This window comes from Heterodontus francisci, chromosome 47, assembly GCF_036365525.1.
Source record: "Heterodontus francisci isolate sHetFra1 chromosome 47, sHetFra1.hap1, whole genome shotgun sequence".
NCBI lineage: Eukaryota > Metazoa > Chordata > Chondrichthyes > Heterodontiformes > Heterodontidae > Heterodontus > Heterodontus francisci.
Window position 1 is genome coordinate 5,339,825 of NC_090417.1, and position 18,378 is coordinate 5,358,202.

Sequence of the window (18,378 nt, forward strand, 5' to 3'; positions counted from 1 at the left end):
AATGGGGGCCGTGGACATCAATTCTTTCACCCATACCAACAGGCAGCACACTTGTGGCTCATAATGAGCACGTGCTTCCTTCACACCATATTGGTGTCTCAGGCACCTGTTTAGTGCCTGAAAAATGGGCGCGTCGCCATCAAATTTCTAGGCTTCGATATTTTTATCAGTTTATACTGACCTTAATAAAACATAAATATAGATTTCCATTGGTAAACAAAAGGACCTCCTAAAATGCTCAAAAGCCGATTGCTCAGTTTCCAAATTTTGAATACAAATGAATCTTTAATAGATTTTTTACAGAATTTGGAGCTAAATGAATAGAATGGTTTGCCATATTAGGCACGGACAGCAGCCAATCAGCAGGAATCCAGCCCATGCTCAAGTAAGGAGAAATTATGAAGTATATCATGAACTTTTTATTTTATTTTTTTTATTTATTTAGAGATACAGCACTGAAACAGGCCCTTCGGCCCACCGAGTCTGTGCCGACCATCAACCACCCATTTATACTAATCCTACACTAATCCCATATTCCTACCACATCCCCACCTGTCCCTATATTTCCCTACCACCTACCTATACTAGGGGCAATTTATAATGTCCAATTTACCTATCAACCTGCAAGTCTTTGGCTGTGGGAGGAAACTGGAGCTCCCGGCGAAAACCCATGCAGACACAGGGAGAACTTGCAAACTCCACACAGGCAGTACCCAGAATTGAACCCGGTTGCTGGAGCTGTGAGGCTGTGGTGCTAACCAGTGTGCCGCCCATAACTTATGAAACAAACCCCTACAAAGCAAAATGGAGTTGAGAGATCAGGTGACCTCATCCTGAACTGTTAATACACCTGGAAACTGCAAGAATCCTGAGCCAATCTTCATGTCCGGACAAGCCTTGGAGAAGGCATTAAAATGTAAATGACCCATTCTGTGTTCATGGCTACCTCTCTCCAACGAATTGGGTTAACAATGGCATTGCAGACCTTGGTGACTCCAAATTCAAACTCAAGAGAATGGATGTGAAAAATCTCAGTTTTATCAAGATGGAATGAAGATCCCATTGTCTAACAATGGCCTCACCATTAGACACCATTTATGGAAACAATGAGAAACTCTGGTCACAAGACAGAAACCAGGTTTCTGATAGAGAGTTTTAATAACAGACATTCTGTGCAGACAAAGACAGAAGAAGAGAGAGAGATCCATCTACGTCATCGAAGAAACAGGACCCTGCCTAAGAACACCATCTTTGAGCTCCATGTCGGCAGCGATTGGAGTTTGGCCTTGAACGCCCTGAGAAATCATACCTGGACTTCGCCAGTGATCTTTGGCTCGAATATAACAAAAGCAGTCTGCAGCAGCGCATCCATCGTCCTAAACCTCCCAAAGTCTTTCTTCAGTGAACAAGGACAAGAATATAGCCCTGCATCGTTCCAAGTCTGCATCCCAGAGAAACGCAGGTTAAACAGATGACACTTTAAAACCATCAGACCTATATGCTTGTTATCTTTCAATCTCTGTCCTTTCTTATGTGTGTGTATCGATATGTGTGTGAGAGTGGGTGAAGTTGCGTACATTTTCAGGTGTTGTATAATAAACATTTTCTTTTAAACTTATGAGAAAACCTGTCATTTGTCTGCTTGTTGACCATTAAAACGCTCAGGGGATAAAGCACATTTTTTTAACAAAATCCTGTCTTTGGTCAGTCGAGAGGTGCAAAAGGGGAGACTATCTCTTATCAACTCCCACCTGTCCAATACACCCAGTAATTTCAATTGATCTTCCAGCTAGTTTTAAATCAAGTGGAAAAACAATCTATCTGACTTTTCTGTTGATTAAGAGAAATGCATTCTGGTCTGGATAAACAGGACCTAAGGTTAATGTGGCATAATCCCACAAGTTGCACTGGGATCATGCCTGCTGGGAGTATGTGGAGTCAGTGGAAGACCATCTCATTTGCAAGGAGCCAGTGCCTGCTCAGGCCATGAGATGTTAATCTCAGGTGCTTTCCAGCTATTGAGAGGGGATGCCCAGACCACTCCAATCACTGAAAACTCCATTAAGTGTCTCGTTTGACCCCTATGCAAGGAGACCAATATGGAACTTTTTGCCATCTTCTGAGGTCCAGACTGCTTTCCTGGCTTGGACCCTACTTCTCATTGGCCCCTCTTGCGCCTTCTCACTTGGCATACACTGGCTCCTTTATGGACTAAGGATGCAGGAACACTTTGCATGGGGAATGCTGATGCTGGCCTTATCTCTTTCCACATCAGTGACCTTGTAAAGAGAAGGTGGAGGTTGTGGGAAATCAAAATTCAGTCCAAGATCTGATGCAGCTCGGTGTCTGCCTTTTTCTGAGCCAAACCACCATGGCATTGTCAAGGGTTCAGCAGAAGGGCTGAGGAAATTCCATCCTATAATATTTATTTTGTTTTCTAAATGGTAACAAAAACTCAGCAGATGCTATTAACACAATATGCTGAATAACTGAGTAACAAATCAGCAGTTCATAATTTTTATAAGAATAGTGACACATTGCACATTTGTAAAAGTTTTGAAGTGCTGCAGATACATTTCTTATTGGGTATCTTATTCCAGAGTGTAAATAATCCACCTAGATTTTGAATTAGTCACCTTTTGAATCTATTTATAACAATGCAAATACTTTATTGTGGGTTGACCTTGAAGCTTCACTTGTTAGGGCTAAAACTTTGGTATAACTGGCCAAAGTACAGTCATAGGAATAAATGTTAATTATGTTTATTAGCTGATGACTCAGTGATGAAGGCTGAGAATTTCAGAAAGCGATATCAAAAGTTGACATATCTTTATCTATATCAGTACTCAGTTGAAATGATTATTGATAGCAATGCAAGTCTGCTACTGAGTCCAATTGTCAACATGATGACCAAAACCCTTCTGCGATATTCTCAAGGCCCCCAGTTTACATTCAGAGTAAACTTTATTTCAGCTATTACATAATGTATTGATATAACTGTAATATTATTATACTCTTCTGGTTTACTGTCACCTTTAGAAAGTAAATTCATAGCCTTTTGGCATTTAGCGATGTCACAACTGACCAGCCTTTAGATGCAGCATCACGACTGAGATAAGAAGAGATTTCTTCCCTCAGAGGGTTGAGAATCTTTGGAATTCTGCACCCCATAAGGCTGATAGATAGATTTATTTGACTCGAAGGGAATCAAGGGATATAGGGATCGGGCAGGAAAGTGGTTTTGAGGTTGAAGATCTGACTGAATGGGACAGCAGGCTTGAGGGCCCACATGGCCTACTTTTCTCCTATTTCTAATGTTTTTACAATGAAAATTTTTGTCTTTTGAAGTACTTATAAAACTGTCTCAAAATGGCTGAGGTAGTAATTGATATTTATAACTGAAAGGGGCAACAAAATATTGATTGCAATTTGCTTGCTGTAAGTCCTGCAATATTACCGAAGCCAAAATAGTAATGTGTGATGCTATCAATTATATGCAACAATGTGATTGCCACTTGCATAGCTCATTTTAGCCATTTAGCGAACATTTGTTTCCTGATGCATGTTTATTCAAAGCAGATGTATTATACGTGAGAACACTTCGCACTGAAATCCTTTGCATTATAGCAACACGGGCTGGAAAATGTTGGAGAGCAAAATATCCCATTGTAATGAAGCAGACTTTTAATTTATTGGTGGCTTGTCTGCAAGCCTCTCATGCACTTGTCTGATTATTGACATGAGGTGGGTTTGGTGGCATCAGTTTCTATGTGTGCAGTCACCCAAGAGTATGCAGGAGGGCATGGGAACTTACTTAGAATTGTCTCAAACCCATTGCCCAGACAAAGTTGACTCCCGAGGGTAGAAGAACTTTAATGTCTTGGACTATATTAATATATTGATTATATTATTGTAGCAATTTATCTTTCTATGTGTTTCCATCTGTGAATACAGACTGGAGTCAAGTAAAGCAGGGAACAGCATACTACTGCTGCTGCCTGTGTATTAGGGTCTTGTAGCTTTGTTTTCTAACATGGCTATTGTGGTAACCTTCCCTTCTGGTAAGTTAGAATCACAGAATGGTTACAGCACAGAAGAAGGCCATTGAGCCCGAGATGTCTATGCCGTCTCTCCACAAGAGCAATTCACCTAATCCCATTCCTCCACCTTTTCCCAACAGTTTTGAAATTGAAGAGAAAAATATCCAATGATTAACTAATCGCAAGTAATCAACAATTCTTTCAGAATTGTTTTAATTTTACAAAACAACCAGTTCAATATTTTAGCAACTGTAACTTCAGAACTAGTATGCTTTTCTACCGTCAGCAGATAGTTACATCAAACTGACGTGAAAGTCTTTTAACTTTACCCTTCTCAGGACAGTATCGAGCCTCCATTAAAACAAAAAAAAAATGAGATGTTAAAGAAAGAAAGACTTGCATTTATATAGCGCTTTACGTGACCAGTGGACATTTCAAAGCACTTTACAGCCAATGAACTACTTTTTGAGGTGTAGTCACTGTTGTAATGTAAGAAACATTAATTATAAAATTTAATATTAAATTGTTAATGCTTAAGTTATGGTCTTAGAGATTTCTCTATTCTAATTCAGATGTAGAAACTTGGCTTGGAGGGGAACTTGCAGGTAGTGGTGTTCCATACATCTGCTGCCCTTGTCCTTCTAGGTGGTAGAGATCGTGGGTTTGGAAGGTGCTCTCAAAGGAGCCTTGGTGAGTTGCTGCAGTGCATTTTGTAGTTGGTACACACTGCTACCACTGCGTCCCGGTGCTGGAGGGATTGAATGTTTAAGGTAGTGGATGGGGTGCTGATTGTGCAGGCTACTTTATCTTGGATGTGTTGAGCTTCTTGAGTGTTGTTGGAGCTGTACTCATCCACGCAAGTGGATAATATTCCAACACCCTCCTGACTTCTGCCTTGTAGATGGTGGTCAGGCTTTGGGAAGTCAGGAGGTGAGTTACTCGCTGCAGATTTCCCAACCTCTGACCTGCTCTTGTAGCCATAGTATTTATATGGCTAGTCCAATTAAGTTTCAATGGCCTTCACTTAAGTTTGTAGCATCTCGTATTTTCTGAATTTCAGGTTCAACATCTGATTCGTCAAATGTATGACTGACATCTTTGATGAATAGGAATAAGGTTCCTCTTGTTTCTTCTTACTTAGTACAAGCTTCAGAAAGTACTATAAGATCATTGTTGATTCTCATCTCTCTGGACCATTACTCATTCTCTGCTTTGGTCTCGTACCCATACCTTTTGTCCTTCTGTCAATGTTGGTAGGTTCCTGGTTTGGTATTTCCTATTATAATTATAGGCCTGTTGTCTTCTGTAACACTTTTCTCTTTCTTGAACTCTGTTAATCATGGACTTGTAACCCTGGAAGTAACTTTTGGGTTAGAATTGGAAGTTATATTCTCAGCTTCCTTCCCATCAACAGTTCTGATGGTGCTAATCCGTATAGCAATGGAGTAGTCCTGTAGTTCAGAAGTGCTGTTTGAAAATCTTGATTTTTCTTTAACAAAAATAGTTCTGACTGCTCACTCAGCTTCTCCATTGGATTGTGGTTATCTAGGGGAACTTGTTAGATGTACAAATCCACAGTTTTCTGCAAAGTGCGTGAAGCAGTCGTTTGCAAATTGTGGTCCATTATTGGACACTATCTGATCTGGTATACCATGTGTCACAAAGATTTCTTGTAACATTCAAACAACTGCTTCAGTTGTCATTCTGTACAAATGTTTAACCTCGATCCACCTTGAAAAGTAGATAATGACAATAGGCAGGATTTTCCATGAAATGTGAATAAATTCATCGCCAGACGTTCCCATGGTCTGGTTGGGAATTGGGTCGAAAGATGTTCCCTCTGATCCTGTCTGTGCACTGCACATACCTGGCAATTTGAAATCATTTCTTCTGTATCTTTCGATATTCCTGGCCCCCACATGGACACCTGAGCCCGTGCTCGACATTTAGTTATGCCAAGATCTCTACCCGGAGTGACTCTGGAATCACCAGTCTCTCGTCATATACCAGCAAATCAGCCACTATAGTAAAGTGTCTTCTGTGTTCAAAGAAGATTTTCATCCTCTTATCGCTGAGACTCTGCTGTGGCCTGCCTTGCTTGCAGTATTGGTGGATATAAATGCATTTTTCATTGTGCATCTGAGCATGATGAATTTCTTGGACAGGAAGTGGGAATTTGCTCATGGCTCTCATCTTTTGCAGGTCTGCCATTATGCCACTGTTGTTGACAATGTGTCCTAAAAAAAAACAATGGATGTTTTTGAAAACTCACACTTCACATTAAGTTTTAGGCCTTCGTCCTGCAGACAATTCAAAACTGCTCTAACCCTCAGGACATGTTCTTCAATGGACTCACCGTGAACTAAGATATCATCCATGTGACATATTACACCTTCAAGGCCCTGTAGAGTATTCAAGATAGTTCGTTGGAATATTTCCGGTGCTGATGTGATACCGAATGGTAGACGGTGAAAACAAAATCTTCCAAACCGAGTAATGAAGGTTGTCAATAACCTTGAGTTCTTATGCAATGGAACTTTCCAAAAGCCACTATTCACGTCAAGCTTCGTGAAGACGGTACTTTTGGATAACTTTGCCAAGCTTTCGTCCACTGAGGACATCGGATGAACTTCCCGTGTCACATCCTTATTAAGCCAAGTTTAGGAACTGGAACCATTCCCAAACAGCACTCTGTAGGTTCAGTGACAGGAGAAATGACTCCCATCCTGGTCTTCTCGTTGATGTTGGATTTGCTTCTTTAGTGGGTGTGGAATCTTCCGAGGCGTGAAAAGACATACTCGTTTAGCACCTTTTTGCAAAGTAATACTATATTCAGTCTTCAATCTCCCTAAACCAGTAAACAATTTCAGGATAAAAGCAAAATACTGCGGATGCTGGAAATCTGAAGCAAAAACAAGAAATGCTGGAATCACTCAGCAGGTCTGGCAGCATCTGTGGAAAGAGAAGCAGAGTTAACGTTCCGAAGAAGGGTCACTGACCCGAAACGTTAACTCTGCTTCTCTTTCCACAGATGCTGCCAGACCTGCTGAGTGATTCCAGCATTTCTTGTTTTTGTAAACAATTTCAGGAATTCCTTTTGGAGTGACTCTTGGATTCTTGTTGCTTAACTTCTTCCACTTTCTTTATAAGATGTCGGCCGACACATGCTCTTCTACTTAAGAGAGAGAATTCCTGATAAGTTAGAACATACAGTGTTTCTCATATTTGTTTTCCCTTGTACTGGAGTGTTGCCTGTAGCTTCCCCTTTACTTCAAGTTCAACCGCTCCTGGGCCATGTAACTGAGTTTCTGTTGTTTGCAGGTAATGTGTTGATAACCATGGTTCTTTGTCTGATGAAACCGTTACACTTGCTCCAGTGTCCAGTTTAAAATTAATGATATGTCTGTTGACATATATATCTGCAGACCAAAATGCCTGATTAGGATCATTAATCTCACCAAGAAAGTGTTTTGATTGCTCTCCTGATGGAGGTTCATTAACCACTCTATGCTTGAATGCTTTTTTTTCAGACTTGCGAGAGTAGAGATTTTACTTTGGCATATTTTACCAAAGTGCTCTATTTTCTTACAGTGGAAGCATTCTGCTTTGTTTGCAGGACACTGTTCGCTCCTGTCGGTATTTTTGGCGCCACATCGCTGGCCAGGTTTCATGGCATATTGTGTTTTCCCATCTACCTTCATTTCTGGTGCTTCTTTTACAACCCTCTGGTTAAGGAAATGTACGGTTGCTGGAGGTTTCCTGAACCAAGGGCTTTCTTCCCCTTTCAGGATTGCTCTGTTGTTCTTCCAGGCCTCTGGTGGTCTCACCAGCTGAATAGCTTTGTCTCGGATATCGTCTTCTTTAGACTGCAATAAATCTGATGGAGATTCATCAGCAATACCGACTACAATGCACTGTTACGACCAGGTGAGAAAGGTGTCTCGGGGTCCCTTTCAGTCTTCACCTGGTCTTACTGTAACAGGGTTTAATTTTAAACACATCGTGTTTTGAGCTTCCCCTTGGTGAATCCTTGTTCACTGCTTTCCAGTTATAAGGCAAAGAAATGAGCACAAACAGGCTTTCTTAGGTTTAAAGAAGAAAAGTGAAATTTATTAAAACTTAAACTCTAATTCGGTTAACGCCTATGGATACACGAGGCGCCCACGCTAGCATGCACACGCGATACACACATGCAGATAGGGACAGAAAAGAGCAGAAGAAAAGATAAAGTGGAAAAGTTTGAGGCAATCTCTGAGGAGGGTTGTTTGTTCCTGTGCTTTGAGCTTGCTGCAGAGTTCTTCTGTTGAAGGTATGGTCTTGCTTTTCATTGGGGTCCAGTATTCTTCTTAAACCTTGTTCGCTGTAGCAGACCTTTCTCTCTTGGGGTTCATGTATCTTCAGTTGGTTTTTGGAGTTCCATGAGAAAGAGATGGGAGCAGACAGGAGAGGAGGAGGTCTTTTCAATCTAGGAGCACAGAGCTTTCTGCCAATTCAAACCCTGTCTCGACAATTTAAAACTCCCCAAGTTGGCCAGCAGGGTAGTCACGTCTGGCGTTGTGTATTGGGTAGGTCAGGGAATGGTCCTTTGTCTACAAATACTGTCTGTTAATATGCAAAAATGTCTTTCCAGCCAGGGGGCTTGGCAACCCCTTGTATCAGGCCTTCTCTTCTTTCCAGCAACAATTTGAAATTTAATGTCCATGTGGTGAAATTAATATGCCTCATTCTTGGCAGGTGGGGGTTTGCATGACAGCACTCTATTATCAATTCTTTTTAAAGATCTCCATATTCACATCCTTCACCCAGTCTGTAAAGATCATTGATAAAAGCATCGACTATTTCACCAGGTTTCTGACCCTTCTGTTGAATCTGCACTTTCTAAAATCTTATTGCTCTGCAGGTTGATATAAGTATCAAAAGCTTTTAAAACTTCATCAAATTTGGCAGAAGTCTCATTAATGCAATAACATTGTCTGCTGTTGCCGCTGTAGAATAGAGCAATGTGTTAACTTGCTCTGCTTCAGACTGGCTGTCTAATTTGGACACAATTCTATATCTTAGAAATCTTTTTTGCCAGAATGACCAATTTTGGGTTTGATTTGGTCCTTCCATGTGTCCAAACCTTTCTGGTATTATGAATTTAAGATTCATAGCTTCAATTTATTTACTTTTACTTCTCAGTTTTTCCCTCCAGTATTGGAAGTTTCCCGTGCTTTTCAGCCCCGCTGACCTCCGCTATGGCCACCGTTTCTCACTTTGAAATCTCGCTGCTAGACTTGGGATTTACTTCCTCCATGCATTAAACACAGTTTTGTAACATTACCACTACACTCCTTTAACTACCCTCTCTTAGAGAAGCGTGTACTTGCAGCCTTGTTTTTTTTCTTGATCGCTCCAGTCGCCATGTGTAATGACGTCAACCTCGGATCAGCCCTCTCTAAGGACTTTCCCATTGCTGCCTGCCTAGTGCCGTTAGGGACAAATTTTTTACCCTCTTTCAGCGTTGCTCACCCGATCCTCGATCGTTGCTTCGTTCTCCAACTCAAAGCCTGCGATCGCTGAACTGGATTTCTACCAGCCGATTCTTCATGTCTGGAATTCTGAAGCTTTTCCACAGCCACCTCTCGAGTTCTGTAGTTTTGGTGCTTTTTTCAGGTCAGCCCTCTTCAAATTCTTCTTCTGGGTGTTGCATGAAAAAAACACAATTTTTCTCGATCTCACCATTGATCACCGTGTTATACAAAGAACAGTACAGCACAGGAACAGGCCATTCGGCCCTCCAAGCCTGCGCCGTTTGGTTGGTATGCTGGTTTCGTATGGTGCCACCTTAGTTAGCCTAGCTTCAAGAGATTCTTTAGTCAGGAGTAATTAGAACATTAACCTTTATTACATTATAACTATGTACAGCTTCACACCAGTCTGTATGATTCCTCTGAAACCATGCTGCATCTCTCCTCAAGTCTCTGTCACATGTAATCTCTTACATCATCATGGTAGAAGGCATTCTTTACACTTTCTCAACATTAACCCTTTCAAACCCTTATACTACATTGTCCAGATCTTTCTGCATGTGGGCACAGACTGCTTCGGTATCTGAGAAGTTGTGAATGGTGCTGAACACTGTGCAACCATCAGCAAACATCTCTATTTCTGACTTTATGTTGGAGGGAAGGTCTTTGATGATGCAGCTGAAGATGGCTGGGCCTAGGACACCACCCTGAGGAACTCCTGTAGCAATGTCCTGGGCTGAGATGATTGGCCTGCAACAACCACAACCATCTTCCTTTGTGTTAGGTATGACTCCAATCAGCAGAATGTTTTCTCCCTGATTCCCATTGACTTAAATTTTGCTGAGGGATCCTTGTCGCCACACTCAGTAAATGCTACCTTTATGTTGGGGCAGTCACTCTCACCTCACCTCTGCAATTCAGCTCTTTTGTTCATGTTTGGACCAAGGCTGAGACCTTTCTCACTTGGAACTAGATCGCCATTCCTTCACTGTCACTGGGTTAAAAGTCTGGCACTCCCTCAAGAACAGCACTGTGGGTATGCCGATACCACAAGGACTGCAACGGTTCAAGAAGGCGGCTCACCACCACCTTCTCGAGGGCAATTAGGGATGGGCAATAAATGCTGGCTTTGCCAGCGATGCACAAAAATCCCATGAATGAATAAAAAAATTGACAGGAATTTTTTTGTGATGGATGTTGGTTGATACAGCTGTGGCAGGATATCCATTCTGAAAAATACAAAAGAAATTGGAGAGCGGGATAGTGGTTGTTTTTGCTAACCAATGTGACCTGAGCAAAACTGAAATTTGCTTGACAGTGTTAAAATTATTGGATCACAATAGATTATCTGAGTTGTCTGATTTGAATTGCTCTCTGTTTTGTCTTAAAATTGCTGGAATAGCATTGAGATTCCTGTGCAGTACTGCATCTAAGATCAGCAATGTAGCATAGTTTTAAACTTTCTGGGGTGAAATTCAGCTTTGGCAAGGGTGTAAAACTGGTGGTAGTGGATCTGCTGCCCATTTTATAAGCCCTACATTTTCCTTTCCATTCAAGAAATCCATATGGCAGCAAGGATAGGTCAAAGGCTCAGCTGATATTGGACTTCAGGCTTCAATTACCTCATACTGACAAACTACACACCCTTCTGGTGTTCCCTGGGAGCTGGCGGATGAAGACCATTTAAATTTTGAGCTATTGGGTCATCACACTGACCCTCAGGGCAGGCCTTAGAAGAGGAGGCTCAGCAATCAAGAGGGAGAATGTGACCGAGATGGGTCAATCATCTGGAAGGAAGGAGCAACCAGGAGGGTGGTAGAAGCAATCAATGGAGGAGGAGGGAAGAGGGGAGGAGGAGAGGGGGGCAGCAATCGGTAGGGGAGCGAGTGGTAGCTCGCAGTAGCCCGTGATTTTAATTTGAAGCCCAGCGGATCACTTCTGCACTTCCCAGTATATGTTGTTTCAAAACTTACCTTTTTGGTGGCAGCCTTGAAGGACAACTGGTTAGGCTACGTGTAGATCTGTTTTTTCTGAAGGCAGCTGGTCTAGCTCATTCTGGGAAAACCAATTCTGGAAGGAGGGCATCACATGGGCATTAAGCCTCTTATATAAAAAGACCCTAAGGCCCAGTTCATGCCAGGTCTCTCGATGACTCTTCTGCTACCTATTCCAAAATGGTTTTCCCAAAAGGTTTTGTTTTTAAGAATCAGGTCAAGATGTGAATTTCCCTTTACATATTGGGTCAAAAATCAGTCTTGCACCAATTGAATGATTCTGATAACTCACTTCCTTTTGGTCTTGTCCAGTTTATATTGGATTAATTTTGAAGACAACTTATATTTATATAGCATGTTTGACATAATAAAGCATCCCAAGGCACTTCATAGGAGCATCATGGAACAAGATATAGCATGGAGCTACAGAAGGAGATCTTAGGGCAGATGACCAAAAACTTGCTCAGAGGTACATTTTAAGGAGCATCTTAAAGGAGGAGAGCAAGGTGGAGAGGTCTAGGGAAGAAATTCCAGAGCTTAGTTAGGGCTTTGGCAACTGAAGGCACAGCCACTAATGGTGGAGCGATTAAAATTGGGATGCTAAAGATGCCAGAATTAGAGGAGGGCAGATATCTTGGAGGGTTTCGGGGCTGGAGGATGGAGGCGATGTATGGATTTGAAAACAATAATGAGAATTTCAAAATCAAGGTATTCTTTGACAGATGTATGTCAGCGAGCACAGGAGGGTGGGTGAGTTAGAATATGGGAAGCAGAGTTTTGGATGACCTCAAGTTTATGGAAGGCAGAATGTGGGAGGCCATCCAGGAGTGCATCAGAAGAGTTGAGACGAGAGGGAGCAAAGGCACGGATGAAGGCTTCAGCAGTAGATAAGTTGAGGCGGAGCGGAGTCAAGCGATGCTTCAGAGGTGGAATTAAGCAGTCTTAGTGATGGTGCGGATATGTAGTTGGAAGCTCATCTTGGGGTCAAATGTGAAACCAAGGTTGCAAACAGTCTGATTCAGCCTTAGACAATTTCCAGGCAGAGAGACTGAGTCAGTGGCTAGAGAGCGGAGTTTGTGATGGGGACTGAAGACAATGGCTTCAGTCTTCCCAATATTTTATTGGAAGAAATTTCTGGTTATCCAGTACCAGATGTCAGACCAATATTCTGATGATTTAGAGACAGTGGAGGGGTGGTGAGCTAGAGCTGGGTGTCGTCAGTGTACATGTGGAAATTTATGTTTTTGGATGATGTTGACAAGGGGCAGCATGTAGATGAGAAACAGGAGGGGGCCAAAGTTAGATCCTTGAGAGACACCAGAGATAACTGTGTGGGAGCAGGAAGAGAAGCCACTGCAGGCGATTCTGTGGCTATGATTATCATTTGTGCATAATCATTATTCTGCCCTGGGATTCTGTAGCTGATGCCGCTCATTTACCTTATCTTATTCAGATTTATCAATTCATGTCGAACTATTTTATTTTGTTTAGCCCCTTAGGACATCAATCTAACATCTTTTATTTCCAACTATTCCAAATAGCCGTCTTCATATCTTGTCATTTATATCCTTCCTGAACATCCCGTGTCCCTTGTTATGACAGTACTTCTATATTTTTTTTGAGGACTCATGTATTTTAGAATTATGGACATTGTTTTATTGGGGAAAACGGAAAAGGATTCCATGGATGTTTTTTCACTGGGGTCATTGAAGGGACACTGAGAGGTCTTGTTTGAAAACAACATTTGCTGGAAGTAACCTGTCTTCAAATAAATACCTCGCAGGGGACTTTTTTGACCTGGGGAAGATGTTTACAGAGAAGTGACAGGTCGAGATTTATAGGGGTCAGGAGGCTTGAGTCTTGAGATGTTGTTTTTGGTTTCGCTTTGGATAGTGCGTTGGGGTGTAGAGTGTTTTGAAATGCATTTTAAAAGCCAGCCAAGAGAGCCATCACCCCAGCTCAGCCTTTTCCATCTCTTTCAAAAGCCTGCCAACTTTTCCATCTCTTTGAGAAGCTCTTTGAAGCAAGCGTAAGAAATAGAGAAATTGATGCTGCATTCCTCCTGAAAGGCCTGCCAGAAACCCCTGATGCTGCATTTCATCCGGAAATCCTGCCAAACTGATCTTCAACATTGTCTGAAAAGAACTGTTCTAGAACGATCCCAGTGAAAGCAGTCGACGTGTATTTGGGACGCCAATCCAATAAAGAGACAACTGACATCTTTACAAATCTTCTCTTTTTTTTCCTCAAGAATTAGCAAGTATTTGGCCAAAGTATTTTTTGTCTTTTTTTTGTAACAGAGCTCTCAAAAGAAAATCTCTTTTTTTTCGGTGTGTATCTGAGAAAGGCTAAGGTAAAAGGGAACTTTCATATTTCACTCTGTGTGTTAATGCTTTGCTTCGTTACTGGTTATGTCTTGTTTTATAATAAACTGATAATTTTGTTGTTTATTAAAGAAACCGAGTTGGTGTATTTTATTCTGGGATAAAGAGTAGAGTCTATGATTGACCATATTGGTAACTGGATAAACATTCAAATATATGTTGTGACCTGTGGAGAAGTGGAACTAGAAAAGACAGTGCACTCCTCCCACCTCGGTCGTAACACCCCTAATACTGACATCATTCTAATTTTCTGGGGTAAGGCATGTTTCTGTAATTTCTACTTCATATCAGCACTTCCTGTTAAAGTAACTAATAAAATGTTTTTATTATATATTAATTTATTATTGAATTCACTTTTCTCCTTTTGAATAAGCTCTCCGGGGGGAAAAGGCAGCTTTGAAATGTTGTTGGGTGTGTGTTTTGGGCAGGGAGGGGGTGTGGGCAGGGCGAGTACTCAATGCCATCAGTTTGGGACCTGCGCTATTTTAACTCTCAGGTCTCATTTCCTTCCTGCTGGTTAACTGCCCACCCAGTGGTGGAAAGAGGCAGCTGGTCGGCAGGTCAATATTGCATGGTTCGGAAGCCACTGAGCAGCACCAAGCTAAGTCATGGGGGAAAATCAATGTTGGTACTTCTCGTGTCCCACTAAAAAGTTTTTCACTTCCCTTAGAGGACCCCCTCCTCTTCCCCACCAGTTTTCCCTGATGGCCATTAAAATACCATCAGGTCCTAAAGACATCATAGGATCCCAATTTGCATTCTTAAGAAGGCTCCTACTCGACTTGGGTGAGTGTCTCAGCTGCCTAAGAAAAGGCCCCAATTAAGAAAGCAGAAATCAAGGGGAAATGGGGTGGTAAGTTTTTGGATAGTTATTTTGACTGCGCGCCCACTCAATTCCCACTGTGTAGGGTGGGTTAAAACTCCCAGTATGTTTTGATTTTTTTTCCCTTTCCAGCATGGACCATACAAACACTGGTGCACAGATGGACTTGTTTGTTCACCGTATTAACATCACATCAACTGAAAGTGGCACTCTTTGGCTGTGCAGCAGTGAAAAATATTTGTGCTGCCCAGCGAACAGTCAATTACCAGATGGTGCCAAGTGTAGTGGAGATTCTTGGTTCATTCATTAGAAAGATTTATATAACACAGTTGGGCCCACAGTATTCTAACATTGTAAAATCAAAATAAATAATGTTGAATAAATACATTGGAGCATGTTACATGACGATGACACTTTGAGACATTGAGATTAAGTTATTTACAAATACCCTCACCTCAACCCTAAAATGTTAAATATTACACCCTTGAAATATACAGCATTCAGTGTTAATCTATCTAAAATTTACTGCAAAATTTTCCAATCATTTTAGTCAATGGTTGGAAAATATAACTATATTTAAATTTGTGGAGACAGTTTTACACTGTTTTGGCAAGTGTTTTATTCTTATGGCTGGCATCATGGCAGACAATGCTGAACAATAGTTTCTAAGCTGGATAAGAGTATGCTGCCATACAATTAGAATTGAAGTGATACTGAAGTTTAGTTAATTTCACTGTGTGACAGCCAGTGTTCGAGTGAAGGATTTATTTGATTGTGGTTTGAGCTATTGAGTTTTATTTTGAAGCTTCAGCCAAGACTATCGAAAAGTTTATTACAAGGAGCAGTTAATAATTAGGGTTTCCCTACATTATGAAATTCTAATATTTGAAATGGAAATGCAACAGTTTATATTTTGAATCAATTATGTCATCAGTTCCGAAAAAAGGAGTTGCTAAGATTAGCAGATGCAGCTTTACAGATGCAAAAGAATATTTTTTGAGGGAGCGACAGAAGGAGCTGAAGCCATTCTAATATTCCTTTAGCACATCTCTAGATGGTGAAACCAAGTAACTACAGTTAAATCAGCCACAAACTTAAAGTCAAGAACATGTGGCTGTGAAGAAATAAATTGTGAGAAATTAATACCTTTTAATGATTCACCTTTAACAACTCACAGTTCAAAAAGATATGCACTGTAGTTTGTAACAAGAGTTCACCTGCCAGATAACCCTTTTTGAGAATCCGGATGCCTTCTGTACAAAAAGGTAATCTTTAATCATTATAATGGTTTAACTTACCCATAATTTTTATTTCTTTCAGATATGGGGAGAAAGGGAAAGCAGTTAGAATTGAGAAAGTCATTTACACAGGGAAAGAAGGAAAAAGTTCCCAGGGTTGTCCAATTGCAAAATGGGTAAGTGTTGAGTTCTGTTTTTTGTTTATTTTTATTTTCTCCTTTACCCTTCCTCTTCTGAAAGCAATTATTTATGCTGAGGTACATTTCATAGTTGGTGGGCACCTTCCAATATTTTACCCAAATGGCCATTTAATGCAAGTTTGGATAGCAAGTGAAGGTAAACTGCTTACGATAGGAGCTGTTACACCTGAGCCTGACCCTCTCTTCCCTAACTATCCTCATAGGCACACTTCCACCAGTGCTTAAATCAATAACAGTAACCAAATTAGTTGTATATGAATTGTGATTAATTGAATGCAGGTGGTGGGCATTAACAAGGGTTTCACTTGGGCTCCTGTCAATAGGAACCGACTGAATCTGGGGTTTGTGTTTAGGAGGTGCATGTTTTTAATGTGTTTCTCTGTGAATAAATGCTCATAAAAGTGAGTAAAGATTGGCTCCTGTTGTATCCTTCACCGGGCTTTCTGGAGATTAGCAACCTTGACTAATTTATTATTTAACCTTCCCCAGGCGAGATACTGAAGCCAACTCTGGCACACCTGCTGTTTGACTGTAGCTCGATACTTGAGACAATCCAGGACAAAGCAGCCGGCTTGATTGGCACCTAATCCACCACCTTCAACATTCACTTTCTACACCACCAATGCACAGTGGCAGCAGTGTGTACCATCTACAAGATGCACTGCAGCAACTCACCAAGGCTCCTTCGACAGCACCTTCCGAACCCGTGACCTCTGCCAGCTAGAAGGACAAGGGCAGCAGATGCATGGCAACGCCACCACCTGCAAGTTCCCCTCCATACACACCATCCTGACTTGGAACTATATCGCCGTTCCTTCACTGTCACTGGGTCAAAATCCTGGTACTCCCTTCCTAACAGCACTGTTGTGTACCTGCACCCCAAGGACTGCAATGGTTGAATAAGGAAGCTCACCAGCACCTTCTCAAGGGCAGTAGGGATGGGCAATAAATGCTGGCCTAGCTAGCAAAACCCACATCCTGTGAATGAATAAAGAAAGTGCTCAATTTTACACTATCTCTCACTGGTATGAGGTAACTAATTTATTAACAGGACACTTTCCATTATACATACCATACCTGGAATTTCCCAGGCCCTTTGGGGATGAGCTGGGAGGTGGAAAGGCTAGAAAAATGACATAGGAAGGTGTCGGGAGTGGGGGGGTGGTGCCGAAGTCTTCCTGCCACCATGCCATTTTTCCAGCGGTGGAAAAGTTGGTGGCTTGGATGCCTGCTGGGAGGCCAATTCAGCCACTTAAGTGGCCAATTAAGGGCCACTTCCCACTTCCGTGGGAAGTGGGGGGAGGGGACCTTTTTTTGGGGCGTTCTTTTGCCCACAGAGGCCCCCCACCAGGTGGCAATGGCCGCCCCCATGGCAACGGTGCTACCAGTCCACTGAGACCCCCCCCAACAATCGCCAGGGCCTGACTACCCACAACACCACTTACCTCTTTTCAAGGGTGCTGGCCATCGATGCGCCCTCATCCTCTGTGTTCAGCCCCAGCAATGGCCACCACTAAAAGTGGCACTGCTGAGGCTGTTGATCTGCTGGCCCTCTGATTGGGCTGGCAGCTCTTGGGGGAGAGCCCCATTCTTAATAGGGATGACAGCCTTGGCGGAACCCACTTAATTGGCTTCCACCGGCAGAATACGGATCATGGTCCTGCCACCTGCCGAAACGACCCACCCGCCCCAGTCATGTTCAGTCCCAATGGCAGGACTGCTGCCACTACTGAAAAATTCTGGTGCACTTCTTACATTTATCAAGTAACTCCTTTACTCTTAAAAAGTGCCATTGTCAGCCTTTCACATTTTATAAGTGAATTTAGTTCTTGAATCATATTGGAATAGCCTTCACAAAAATCACTTTTAGGATGCTTTTAAAGGAATATTTCCTCCATGTAATAAAATTATAAACATACTGAAAAAGAGCGTGTGTATGATTTTGCTACAAGTAGTGCAAAGTAAATCTCCCCTCATCCACCATCTTGGCTACCATGTCAATTTGTGCTGCCATAAATTCAATGTTTCTTTGGCAAAGCTTTAACAAGGTAGTACCAGGTTTTCAATAAACCTTTAAAAAAAGGTTACTTTACTTCAGAAATGTAATTACATGTATACAAATGAAAATCTTAAAAAGACTTCAAAATAACCAAAGACCCACATTTAAACAATTGCAAAAGAAAAACAAG

General features: G+C 41.7%; 1 protein-coding gene across 6 annotated transcripts in view; it reads left to right on the forward strand.

The window, feature by feature from the left end:
- Nucleotides 1–18,378, forward strand: part of LOC137357103 (methylcytosine dioxygenase tet3-like) — a 423,938-nt gene that overhangs the window by 346,511 nt on the left and 59,049 nt on the right. For all 6 annotated transcript variants that reach the window (XM_068023133.1, XM_068023137.1, XM_068023136.1 and 3 more), the window contains one exon: nt 16,072–16,165. In XM_068023133.1, the coding sequence (XP_067879234.1) occupies nt 16,072–16,165 (94 nt within the window). The remainder of the gene's footprint in view (nt 1–16,071; nt 16,166–18,378) is intronic.